Source organism: Chiloscyllium plagiosum, chromosome 41 (genome assembly GCF_004010195.1).
Source record: "Chiloscyllium plagiosum isolate BGI_BamShark_2017 chromosome 41, ASM401019v2, whole genome shotgun sequence".
NCBI classification, from domain to species: domain Eukaryota; kingdom Metazoa; phylum Chordata; class Chondrichthyes; order Orectolobiformes; family Hemiscylliidae; genus Chiloscyllium; species Chiloscyllium plagiosum.
In genome coordinates, this window is record NC_057750.1 from 18,199,761 (window position 1) to 18,213,429 (window position 13,669).

At 40.6% G+C, this 13,669-nt stretch overlaps 1 protein-coding gene across 1 annotated transcript in view; it reads right to left on the reverse strand.

Annotated features, from left to right (window-relative positions):
• Positions 1–13,669, reverse strand: part of LOC122542904 — a 139,661-nt gene that overhangs the window by 87,827 nt on the left and 38,165 nt on the right. The window contains exons 5-8 of the mRNA XM_043681045.1: positions 10,350–10,475; positions 9,256–9,381; positions 7,582–8,033; positions 5,557–5,671 (exon numbers count right to left, since the gene is read on the reverse strand). Coding sequence (XP_043536980.1) covers positions 5,557–5,671; positions 7,582–8,033; positions 9,256–9,381; positions 10,350–10,475 — 819 coding nt within the window. The remainder of the gene's footprint in view (positions 1–5,556; positions 5,672–7,581; positions 8,034–9,255; positions 9,382–10,349; positions 10,476–13,669) is intronic.

The following is a 13,669-nucleotide window of genomic DNA, read 5'->3' on the forward strand; positions in this document are numbered from 1 at the left end:
CAACTCCAGTTGGTACTGCTTACTCCACCTTCCTCATTTCCCCTCCCCCCACCTTTTCTCAGTCCCAACCATCGGACTCAGCACTGCCTACTGGACCTGCAATCTTCTTCCCGATCTCTCCGCCCCCAACCCCTCTCCGGCCTATCACCCTCACCTTAACCTCCTTCCACCTTTCGCATTCCCAACGCCACTCCCCCAAGTCCCTCCTCCCTACCTTTTATCTTAGCCTGTTTGGCACACCCTCCTCATTCCTGAAGAAGGGCTTATGCCCGAAATGTCGATTCTCCTGCTCCTTGGATGCTGCCTGACCTGCTACGCTTTTCCAGCGTTTTTCAGCTCTGATCTCCAGCATCTGCAGTCCTCACTTTCTCCTAGGAACCATAGATGGTCTGGAGGATCTTTTGCTCTACCTAAGGGATCTGCGATCAAAGACACTTGAGAACCATTGCTCTACATCATTTCATCTAGGAGAATGTGAGGAGAACTTCATCTGGTTCAATAATAATTAATATCCAAAACATTGCCTAGACGTTCCAGCATGTGTAGCAAATAGCCAGCATAGAATACAGACAGGACATTGAAGGAATTCCCTTTGTTACTGTCAATTCAGACTTCACATTCTTTAACATTTACAGCAATAACTTAAAATTACATAATTCATTTAATGCAACAAAACATCCCAAGTCGACAGTTGTTGACACATTTATCATTTTAGTTTTATTTATCATCATCTTTGGTTTGGATCTCTGAACGGAGAGCCACGAAGAGACCTTTGAATTGTGGGTAGCAGCCTGCCTTTGGAAAAAAAACGATAATTGCTTACAAGGCCAGGACTGGAGGTTAACTGCTGATTGAACAAGAATCAAAGAATGCTCGAGACATTATGGTTCCAGAGCTGCAAGATGCTCAAACAGATGGTAGATATTTGAAAGTTAACAGAGGCCTCATAGGGAGGCAGCCAGTCTAACAAGAAACAACCAAGATTGAACTGGATTTTGAACGATTAAAGTCAGAAGGATTGTGCCTGCAAAAGCTACAGGACTGACGTTTCACTGTTTCCTAATTGTCCTCCTATCAACTTACTGTACATTTGGAGAATAGCATCCCAGTATTAAGTAAATATTCCACAGAGCCTACTGGAAGCTAGCTGCATGTTTTGGTGTCTTCAGAAACCAAGCAAGACACAATCGCATTTGCGTGTGATGTTACAGATGTGGAGTCCACTTGAGTGAACTAACCATTTACATTTTATTTTTCTTTTGATTTATCCCTTAACTATGCCTGTTTGCCATTGAGAGAGTGGGTTTAAATCACAGATATTAATTAGATTATCTTATGGTTTAACTTTGTTCTGCTAAAGCTACTGTATTATTCATAAATTGTTAGTTCTTTTGTTTAAGCTATTATCTGGTGTCTGGTATCAGTTATTCACAAAATCTAGAACTAGTTTTTGAAAAAGTCTGGTTAAGAACCATTGGAGCAATTTTGAGATCATTGCATTTTTAATTTTATTGCATTGTGAATAAAGGGATAGGGAGGCTGATTTGATTTGGCTATCTTCAATGTTTTAACAGAGTACAGTACTATAAAACAAAACATGACACTGTCATATAAGATAGTAGATCAGATAATCAAAAGCTTGGGTCAAAGGTGGTTTAAGGAGCATCTTTAAGGAAGAAAATTAGATAGTGTGTAGGGAGGCAATTCAGACCTCAAGGCTGAGGCAACTAAAATCCAGGGTGCTCAAGAAGCTGGGGGAGGAGATCTGCAACACACTATCAAAGTAGGAATGAATGAGGCAGTGAAGGAATTTAAAAACAAGAACAAGAATGTTAACATCCAATTGTTGCTTCATGGGCAAACAAGATGGTGTGAATGTTAGCATTTGGACAGCTACATTTTGGGCGATCTCAAGCTTTAAGTTCGTGGAATGTGAAAAATCAGCCAGAGTTATGTTGGAATGGTCAGCAGAGAGATAATGAAGGCATGGATGAAGTCAGGCAGGCAATCTCAGAGAAATGGAAATAGATAATCTTAGTGACAATGCAAATAGGAGTTAAGATGCTCATCGTTGCAAACAAACAAAGTCTTGTTTATTCTCAATCTGTTACCAGGAAAATGGATGTATTTAGCACCGAGGCAATAGACCTTGGAGTAGGATCTGAAAACAATGGCTTCAGGCTTCCTCGCATTTAATCGGAGGAAATTTCTGCTTATCCAGATAAAATTATGCAGAACATAACCTCAACTGGAGTAGTGTGTCCAGCCCTGGGCACCACTTTTCATGCAAGATCTGAAGGTCCTGGAAAGAGTGCAGGAATGATTTCAGCGACCTTCTTCAGACTTGAAAGGTTAACTCTGCTTTCTTTCCACACATTACCAAGCCTGCTGAGATTTTCAGGATTTTCTGATTTTGTTTCTGATTTTCAGCATCCACAGTTCGTTCATTTTTTTTGTTTATGTCAAGGTACAGTGCATTAAAAACAGGGGTGGCCAAACAATGACCATCACCAATAAGTGACACTAATCACCGCCCCTTGACATTCAACATTATTACCATCACTGAATCCCCTCACTGTCAACATCCTTGGGGTTACCATGACCAGAAACTCAACTGGACTCACCACATAAACACAGTGGCTAGAAGAGCAGGTCAAAGACTAGGGATACTGCAGCAAGTAATGCACTTCCTGACACCCCAAAAGTCTATCCACCATCTACAAGGCACAAGTCAGAAGTGTGATGGAATACTCCCCACTTGCCTGGATGGGTGCAGCTCCAACAACACTCAAGAAGCTTGACACCATCCAGGACAAGAGTGGTGCTGGAAAAGCAGGTCAGGCAGCAGCCGAGGCGCAGGAAAATTGACATTTCGGGCAAAAGCCCTTCATCAGGAATGCTGCCTGACCTGTTGTGCTTTTCCAGCACCACTCTAATCTTGACTCTGATCTCCAGCATCTGCAGTCCTCGCTTTCGCCTATCATCCCGGACAAAGCAACCCGCTTGTTTGCCGCCACATCTCCAAACATTCAATCCCCCGACTACCGACACTCCGTAGCAGCAGTGTATACTATCTACAAGATGTACTGCAGAAATTCACCAGAAATTGGTACAAAATCTCAGTTACAGAAAGAAGAAGATAAACATAGAAATAAATTTTAAAAGTTCAGCACCACAGTCTTTTTAGCATAAAAGTAGAAAAATAAAGAAATAAAGTTAAAATGTCAAACATTACAGTCCTTTCTTGAGCCATGGGTTAGCAGATGCTCCAAGCTGGGCTTCTGGAAGGTTTACTCCCCCTGGAACTGGGCAGGCTTTCCTGTGAAAACCCACATTGGGCTAAAACCCAACTGGGCACGCCAGGCTTCGCTGCTGCTCACAAGGCTTGATCTGGAATAGTCAGCTCAGATTTGTTAGAGGGAGATCCTGTCGACTAACTGAATTGAGCTTTTTTTGAAAAGTTGACTAAATATATTCATGAGCGAAATGCAATTGGTTTACAAGGGCTTGACAAGGTCCCAGGTGGAAGGCTGGTCCAAAAGGTTAGAGCTCATGAAATCCAAGGCAGGTTGGCAAACTGGATCCCAAATTGGCTTATAAATAGGAGGCAAACAGTGATGGTGGGGGTTGCTTTTGTAATTAGAAGCCTGTGACAAGTTGTGTACGACAGGGATTAGTGCTGGGACCCTTGCTGTTACTTCTGAACATTAACAATTTGGATGTGAATGCAGAAGGTTTAATTAGTAAGGTTGCAGATGACATGAAAATTGGGAATGTTGTTGATAGTGAGGAAGATGGTCTTGGGCTACAGTTTGATAGATTGGGCTGTGCAATGGCAGATGGAATTTAATCCTGCTAAGTGTGATGGTGATTGTAGAAGTTTAACAAGGGAAGGAAGCACAAAATGAACGGTAGACACTTAGGGAGTACAGAGGACCAAAGGGCCTAAGTAGATAGGGTGATGAAAAAGGCATACAGGATGATTGCCTTCATTTGCCAGGGCATAGGACAAAGCCACAAGGATGTCTTGTTACAACTTTAGAAAATATTAGTTGGGCCACAGATGGAATACCGTGTGCAGTCCTGGTTGCCAGACTATCAGAAGGATACGATTGCACTGGAGAGGATGGTGAGGAGATTTACAAGGATGTTTCCTGGGATGAAAAATCTTAGTTATCAGGAGAGACTGAATAAGCTGGGCAAGTTTCCCTTGGAGCATAGGAGGCGGAGAGAGTGGATCTGACTGAGGTATATGAAAATATGAGAGCCACAGACAGATCGTGAGAATCTCTTCTCTGTTTCTAACAATAGAGGGTATAAGTTTAGACGAGAAGCAAATAATTTAGAGGAGATCTGAGAATGATTTTTTTTCATCCGGAGGGTCGATTAAATATGGAATGTGCTGTCCGAGAGGGTGGTGGAATGTTTAAGAAGCATCTTTAAGAATGTCAGGACACAGCTGGCTATGGATCAAGTGTAGATAAATAGGATTAGTGCAATCTGGTGTTCATAGAATCACATAATCTCTACAGTATGGAAAGAGGCCATTTAGCCCACCAAGTCTACACTGACCCTCTGAAAAGCATCCTACTCAGACCCACCACCCAACCCTATCTCTGTAACCTACATTTACCACAATTTATCCACCTAGCCTGCACATCCTTGGACACTAGAAGGCAATTTAGTAGGCCAATTCATCTAACCTGCACTCATCTGGACTGTGGGAAGAAACCAGATCACCCAGCAGAAACTCACACCGACACGGGAGAACATGCAAATACCACACAGACAGCCGCCCAATGGCTAGAATCAAACCTGAGACCTTGGCACTGTAAGGCTGCAGTGAGGGGTGCTGATAACCACTGTACCACCATGCCACCCATTGGTCAGCATAGACATGACAGGCTGAAGGACCTATTTCCATGCTGTATGAATCTATGACAACAGCTGGTGGTCAAATTCAATTTAAAAATATGACAAATAAAGCTGGTATCTGTGAAATTTTCAAGGTCATTTCATTTGCAAAAACCCATGTTATATCTTCACTAATGTCTTGTAAGGAATTACCACTATTACTCCATTTGGCTTAAATGCTATTTCATAACTGAAGCAATGTGCACTCGAGTTGGTCTCGGTTCAAGAGCTATTAGGGATAAACTACAAATGCTTGCCTTATAAGCACATTCCATGAAATAATAACAAGCTAAAAAAGTTCAAGACACAAGCTGAGAAACAGCTAAATGTTCATCATTTCTACTTGCAACTGCACATTTAAAAACAATCACAAGTAATTCAAGAAAACAGATTTCTGATCTGTGAAATTCTGGCTTTCAGAAACTGTTGGGAAAACTCAGGTGTGGCAGCATCTGTGGACAGAAAGCAGAGTTAACACTTCAGGTCCAGTCACCTTTCTTCAAATGGGTCACTGGACCTGAAAAATTAACTGCTTTCTCCTTGCAGATGCTGCCAAACTTACTGAGATTTCCTAGCAGTTTCTTTTTTTTTGGTTTCCAGCGTCGATAATTTTTTTTAAATTCTAGTTTTCATTGTCCTTACCTGAAATATAAATTGTCTCAGTTTGATTTATTGAAATGTTGGATTTTTTTCCTCCGTTGGGACTTGATGCCACAGGAACAACCTTAAGGTATGTGGAACCTGATTTCAGCTGTTTCTTGGAAAAAAAGTGAAAGAAAAACATTACACAAAATTCACTCACAAAAGAAGTTCAATGCATCTTTATTTAAGGACAGGAGCCAGCCACTTGTTTGACATTAGCTCCTAATTGGAATCATTCACTCATACATCTTTCCTCTGCTAGCCCCTACATCTTTTAATGTTCTTCATATATCCAACGATCAGTCAAGTTGACAATGGATTCCACCTTCCAGTAACACTAAGTCAAAACTTCTAATGCCTGTACTATTTCTAGTTGTAATGCTCATTTACATTCTTTTGGGTGCCACCATTGAAAATAATCTTTCACTATTAAATAGTAATTTCAAAACTTCTATTGGATCTCTCTTTATCTCCAATAAGCAATATCACTAAAAACATTTATTAAGAGCCTTATCCCTTTTTCATCCTGCCGCCAACAATACCGTTGTTCCATTATTGCAACACCCATCCTACTCTTTCAAAACAGTCCCTTATGGGACACTGTTTCAAAGGTATAAACTAACAATTAATGGAAACTTATACAAAGGTGAAAAGAAACTTAACAAATCAAAATAACATTGTCAAGGTGATGATGCACCCGAGTCTTTGCGAAGGCCATGGGTCTCGAAAGGCTTTTATTGTGCGAGTGAACAGTACATGCCCCCTCTCGACAGACACCCAAGCGTGGACACAGCTGCGAAAGAGGAGCAGACAGTCAGGTACAATGATCCCCTCCATGACCTGCTGTTTGGACCTGTTAATGTCCAATTTAGTCAGGCTCAAGAGCAGACACAGAAGGCCCAACTCACTACACAGGGTGCCCTTAGATCATATGTGGTTGAAGTGCAATGAGAAATTAAGGAGAAGCCCTTTAAAAAAAAAACTGAAAAGTGGCTATAAAATGAAAACAGACAACAAAGATGTGGGAAACAGTTTCCTCCAGACCACAAAAACTATATGTGGCCTAGCACCCAGTGGTTGCATGGGACTACTGCATGCATGCAGAACAACGATGGACAAGACAGTGGTTAGCACTGCAGCCTCACAGCGCCAGGGACCCGGGCTCGATTCCAGCCTCGGGCAACTGTGTGGAGTTTGCACATTCTCCCCGTATCTGCTTGGGTTTACTCCAGGCGCTCTGGTTTCTTCCCACTGTCCAAAGATGTGCAGATTAGGTGAATTTGCCTTGCTAAATTGCCGATAGTGTACAGGATGTGTAGGTTAGATGCATTCTATGACCTGCTCAGAAATATTACAGCACACTTCTGGAGCAGGTGAAACTTGATCCAGGACTTCTGTAGCTTGGAGGTATAGCCTTTACCACTATGCCACATTAGTCCTCATAACACCCATGGGTGAATGGGTGAATACAGCAACAAATCTGTGGCCAAAATACTCCAGCCTACATTTCTAAGACTCTGGAAACTGGGAAAAGGGAAAGGCTTTGAAAACATCCAATGGGACCCCCACGATAGTGGTTACAACTTGAATAAATCTATAAATCAGAAAGTAACATTCAGTCCCAAATAGTCAACGATGTCTACAAAATTCTCACAAACGAATCTTCAAAGTGAAACTTTTAGTCACATTTTCTTCAAAATGAGTCTAAACTCTTTCACCTAATTAAGATAGCTAATAAAACAAACAAAAGACAAATCTCAATCTAATAAGCGCAATGGATATGAAAATCAGAAATAAGAACCAAAAGTGCTGGAGAAACTCAGCAGGTCAGCAGCACCTGTAAACACTGAAACTGAATTAACGGTCAATTTCATATGACTTCTTCAGGTTCTGATACTCAGATCTTATTCAGAGGTGACTGGTGTGAGGAAATCAAATTCTCTCACTACTGCCAGGAGAAGGCAATTTGTCTGTCACTGCTGGGGAAACATGGAAGAAATTAGATTTTGTAATATTAAGTCTCACCTTCTGTGGAGCTGTGGCACAAACTGCAGATTCTTTATTGTTACTGGCTAATTGTGTCTTATTGTCATATTGACTGGCTATTTTGGGTCTTTTAGGTGCCGAATTGTCATTCTTCTGTTTTGTACACTTAGCTTTCGCGTCCACACTGGTGCTTTGTATATCTCTGATGAAAATGCCTTTGTTTGTCACACTAAAATGCTTCTCTAACACTGGAGACATTTCCAAGTGTGAAGATTTATTTTTCAGTGGTGCACCAAAGTCAGGTGAACGAGTAGTGTTTTGTTGAATATTGCATGATGGGTCCAACGTGGTTGGAGTTTGACAACCAATCTCTGGTATCTTGTAGTCATACAAGAGTGACTGCTCAATGATCTTCCCTTCTTTCTCCAGATACTCATCAAGCAAGTCGCTAACAAATGCTGATCTATTTTTAATAACCGCTGGGCTGACACCTAGTAATAAAAAGGAGGGATAGTTCAGAAAGAGAGTAACTAATGACAATAGCATTGAAATAGTCCATTACCACCAATACAATCTTACTAATTCAGCTTCTGCTTAAGGAGACAAAAGAGAGGGGGAGGTTTTTCTAATATGGAGTCTTTTTTACATGTGGTTTTGCTAATGAAACCTCTTAAATCCTCACTCTCACACACAGCAATTGTGGAGCAAATCAAAGTTAGGAAAATAACAGAACAAGTCAATGCTGTTTTTGTCACATTTCACAAAGAGGAAAGATCTGCACAAAGTTGCCCAAGACTGAGATATATCAAAGTATGGATGTAATTCTGAGTGGAAACCATGAGGAAGACTTTTGCAGTCAACAAAGTAACATGGAACAAAAATGCACAGAAAGTCCCAGGCATAGGTTAAAAAAATTGTTTAGATGCTGACAAACTAAGCTAATTACTTCAAAATCAGAACTAACACCTTTCAATGCTGACAGATACTATACAGTGGGACAGATATGCTTTTTTAAAATCTGTGTAATATAGCATCGCTCTTTATTTAGGGAAATCATAATTAAAACAACAAATTATTGTCTTTGAAGAAACCCCGTTACCAGTAAAACTTTCTGGAATTGGGAAAGCAGTACAATCAAATATTTATATACCTAAAGCCCAACGCTGCAACTTCAACAAGTAGCAAGAATAATTTGTTAGAATTATAGAATTGTACAGGACGGAAAGTGAAATTTGGGGTCACTGAGCATGCCCTCTATTCCACTTTATTAGATCAAGTGATTCTTGTGTGAACGAAATTAGTAGTTAATCAGAGCCAGGATTTGAAATCATGCTGAAACATTAGCAGTAAAGCATTGCAATCTGAAAAGATACCAAATCCCACACAGTCAACGGTTCAACAAAAGTTGGCCCTTGAGCAATCTAGTAAAGTGAATCTGGCAGTAAATCTATAAACTTCTAAAAAGGAGAAGGCAGGTCTATTGGAATGACATAAAACTTATTCACAAAAGGTTTCAAGCAGAAACCACGTTTGGCTTAGTTAGTCCACATTTTCATAAGCATGAATCACAAGGCTTTACAAGAGTTGTTTTGGATCTTCCTTTGTACTAATCGTGGGCTAGTAACTCAATTTTTTCAGCTCTTGTGCTTTTTCAGACATGCACACACCCGAGAATCACAAAAGAAAAGCAAAATTATAAATATTCTTCTTTACTTAAAGGTGACGGACTTGGATTGTTTTCAGGTGACCCAGGCTGCAGGTTAAACTTGTTCTTCCAACCCTTAATCTTGGTGAGATCATTTGTTTTTCCTGTTCGGGAGATAAATGGAATTCCAGTTTCTGAAAGAAAATCAAGTCACAAGTTGCTTAAACACTGATGAAGGAAATTTAGTGGCACAGCTCTGGCATACTCTAGCCTGTCAACCTGCCCTCAAGGATTTTCTCCCAGCATTCTGTCCAAATATTTGCGTAGAAAAGTAATACTGTAATCAGAAACAGTAGTGAGAATCAGCACACATTCAGATTATAAGAGGTTTCCGATGCTGCAGATCAACATGTTAAAATGCAACTTCTCAGATCAAGGTGTATACCATGCCTGAGTAATATATTAAAGCAGGTATTTAAAGACTGGTGTGTAAATGGTTACTCATAGGCAAAGGCCTCAAGGACCAAACTAAACATTTCACTTGGTCCAAGCTTGGGCTGGATTAAACTGCTGAATCACAGGTACGATAAAGACATCTTCGCCAATCTTCTGCCATGTTCACTTTCCTTCAATTTTGTCTATTTAAAACATCTTCAGCAAGTGCAGCCAAACTATAGGCAATGGAATCTGTCAATCTGACCATAAGTCCCAGGTATTACTCTTCTGTTGGCACTTTTTCTTTTTAGCTTATTGATTTATCTTGTTTGAGTCTCATGGTAACATAGAAAGGCTGAGAGCTTGATTGTATCACCTTATTAGTGGATAAAAATTCGTTGCCAGCAGCTTATGATATGCCAAAGCAAGGAGAGTGTTAAATCTTGAATTAATATGTGGCTCATGGTTCCATAACATGAACTCCACTGAAACTACTTGCCTGCATGATCGGACTCCGTCAGATGCTCCATCTTACAAACATTTCCAGTCGCATTATCAATGCAGGTTGTCAGTTAACCTGGCCAACACAACTGGAATCTTAACCAGTCAATGTTCTTCCCTTGTACCACTCCCCACCTTGACCATACAAACCAGATTAAATAGCAACAGACCCAATAGTTAGTTGAAGGTCGGTTCTTACTGACAGAAATAAAAATGAAATCCTTACCTCGAATCCCATGAGATTCATTTACAGGAAAAGAAGAAACCAATTCAACATTCTGCGTGGAAGCCAGTCCTAAATGTTCCACATTTATACATTCAGTGAGATGGAGATCACTCAGTTTTATTCCAACTGGATAAAAGAAATGGAAAAATACAGGCAAAAAAATCACAACAGTAGTGCAGAATGTTCAAATCATAATGGTCATTTAGCTCAGTTTACAAATATTTTAAAAGGAGACATTATCAATTTTGGTGCTACAAAAATGAAACATGGATTTATGCCAGTGATCAGTGTTTATAAACTTTACTGATTTCAGTTCTGCCACTTAAAATTTACACAAAGAGAGAAGCAATGTGGCAAGTTTCCCTTTCCTTCCAAGGGATAATAGAAACTAAAGACAAGGAAGTTGGGAAGAGAGGAGGGAAAACCTTAGAAAAAACAGAAAAACACATTGGGCCAGAATTTACTACAAGGCTTATCGATGGTTAAAATGCGCAGCAACTTTCGGCAAGATGTGTGGGGTTACCTTAAAACATCCAAATTTGATATTAGTCTGCAGCAACTCCACAATAGCTATAGGGAAGTACATTCACTTTTTGCTTCCCATTTTTATCTTTAAATTTATTCATTAAAACCAACACAAAAAATTAAACATTTGTTATTGCAAGTGTATTATCTTTTAAATGTTGCGATAAGACAGAGGATTCTGGGTAATCCAAGATAGAGAACAGGAAAAAAATTGTGGCTGTAACAGGTGCTCCTTTTTTTGACGTATTTTAGGTGTTGGAGGTGATTTCCTTGAATTCCAGGAGCAACAATCACTATTTTATATAGTGTTGCATTGTTTTGGAACTTTGGGGGAACAAAAGGTCAAAACAATAGCACCTTAAAAAAGAAGAGGACAGACAAAGACAGTGACCACATCGTCAGACAAAGAAACCTACACTGCTGTCTGACACAGCAGTGAGTCTGCCCAGATACTGCCTTTGCTGTTCAAGTTCAACTATCTCTGGACATTGGAGTGTGCCAAGGAAAAAAATAACAAACAGCAAAATTCACAGCTCACCTTGGAGGAACCAATGTGAAAGAGCTCACAGCACAAGAACAGATAAGTGCATAGTTTTTTTTAGTGTAGCCTTAGTGTAAATCTACAATCGTGATTAGAATGGGTTCTTTGTTCATTATTTGTTTCACTGATATCAGTCTCTTGATTAATTTTTAAAAAAATATAAGCCATAAGTATTAAGTTAGCCTAGAGCAGTGTTTTTAGAGCAATAAGATGATACTATTTTCTGGGTTTGTCAACTATGAAGGAGCAAAAATGGCCTTTAGTAGAGTGATGTGCTCTTCCTTTTTGGACGTGGGAGTTTAAGGATAGTTTCCACGTTACTGATGATTATGACTGTGAGAAGGGTCTGGTTGCGAATCCTTTCAGATCACATGGATCATTTGGAGCAGCAGTTAGAGGCAATGAGGAATTTACAGCAGCTAGGGAGAGTGATGGATGGCAGTTATAGAAAGGGAGAAAAGCCGCAGATACAGTCAGGTAGATGGGTTAACTCCAGGAAAGGTAAGAGAGCTAGGCAGGTAGTGCAGGAGTCTCCTGTGGCTATCTCCACCTCAAAAAAGTATGCTCTTTTGGAAAATGTAGGGGGTGATGGACCCTCAGGGGAATGTAGCAGGAACAGCCAGGTTTCTGGTCCTGAGATTGGCTCTAAAGTAACGAGGGATACATCAGGTTCCAAGTAATTGATTGCAATAGGAGACTCTCTCGTCAGAGGCACAGATAGACATTTTTGTGGCCAGCAGCGAGAAGTCAGAATGGTGTGTTGCCTCCCTGGTGCCAGGATACAGGATATTTTGGAGAGGGTGCAGAACGTTCTCAAAGAGGAGGGGGACCAGCAGGAGGTCATTGTATACATTAGAACTAATAACATAGGAAGGGAAAAGGATGAGATTCTGAAGGGAGAATACAAAAGTTAGGCAGGAATTTAAAAAGCAGGTCCTTTTAGTAATATTTGGATTACTCCCAATGCTTTGAGCTAGTGAGGGTAAGAACAGGAGGACAGAGCAGATGAATGCATGGCTGAGGAGCCAGTGCAAGGGAGAACAGTACACATTTTTGGATCATGGGAATCTCTTCTGGGATAGACATAACCTGTACAAGGAGGATGGATTGCACCTGAATTTAAAGGGGATTAATATACTGGCAGGGAGATTTATTAGAGTTGCTCAGGTGGATTTAAACTAGTAAGGCGAGGGGGGTGGGACACAGGGAAATAGTGAGGAAAGAGATCAATCTGAGGCTGTTATAGTTAGGTAAAAGTAGATAGTCAGTCAGGGCACGTAGGAACAAAGGAAACAACAAGGTAGGACTGATAAATTAAACTGCATTTATTTCAATGCAAAAAGCATAACAAGGAAGGCATGGTTAGGAACATGGGACTGGAATATCATAATAATTACAGAGATGTGGCTCAGGAATGGACGGGACTGTTAAGTGTGTAAGTGTGTTAAGCATGTAAAAGAAAATTTTCTGATTCAACATGTGGATGCGCTGACCAGAGAAGCTGCAAAACCTGACCTACTCTTGGGAGATAAGGCAGGGCAGGTGACTGAAGTGTCAGCGGGGAAGCACTTTGGGGCCTGTGACCATAATTACACTAGTTTTAAAATAATGATGGAAAAGGATAGACCGGATCTAAAAGCTGAAGTTCTATATCAGAGGAAGAACAATTTTGACGGTATTAGGCAAGAACTTTTAAAAAGCTGATTGGGGGCAAACGTTCACAGGTAAACGTATGGCTGGAAAATGGTAAGTCTTCAAAAATATGGTAACGAGAATCCAGAGACAGTATGTTCTTGCTAGAGTGAAAGACAAGGCTGGTAGGTGTAGGGAATAGAACATAGAACAATACAGCACAGAACAGGCCCTTCGGCCCACGATGTTGTGCCGAACATTTGTCCTAGCTTAAGCACCTGTCCATGTACCTATCCAATTGCCGCTTAAAGGTCACCAAAGATTCTGACACTGCCACTCCCACAGGCAGCACATTCCATGCACCCAACCCTCTCTGGGTAAAGAACCTACTCCTGACATCCCCCCCTTCCACCCTTCACCTTAAATTTATGTCCCCTTGTAACACTCTGTTGTACCCGGGGAAAAAGTCTCTGACTGTCTACTCTATCTATTCCTCTGATCATCTTATAAACCGCTATCAAGAACCCCTCATCCTTCGCCGTTCCAATGAGAAAAGGCCTAGCACTCTCAACCTATCCTCGTACGACCTATTCTCCATTCCAGACAACATCCTGGTAAATCT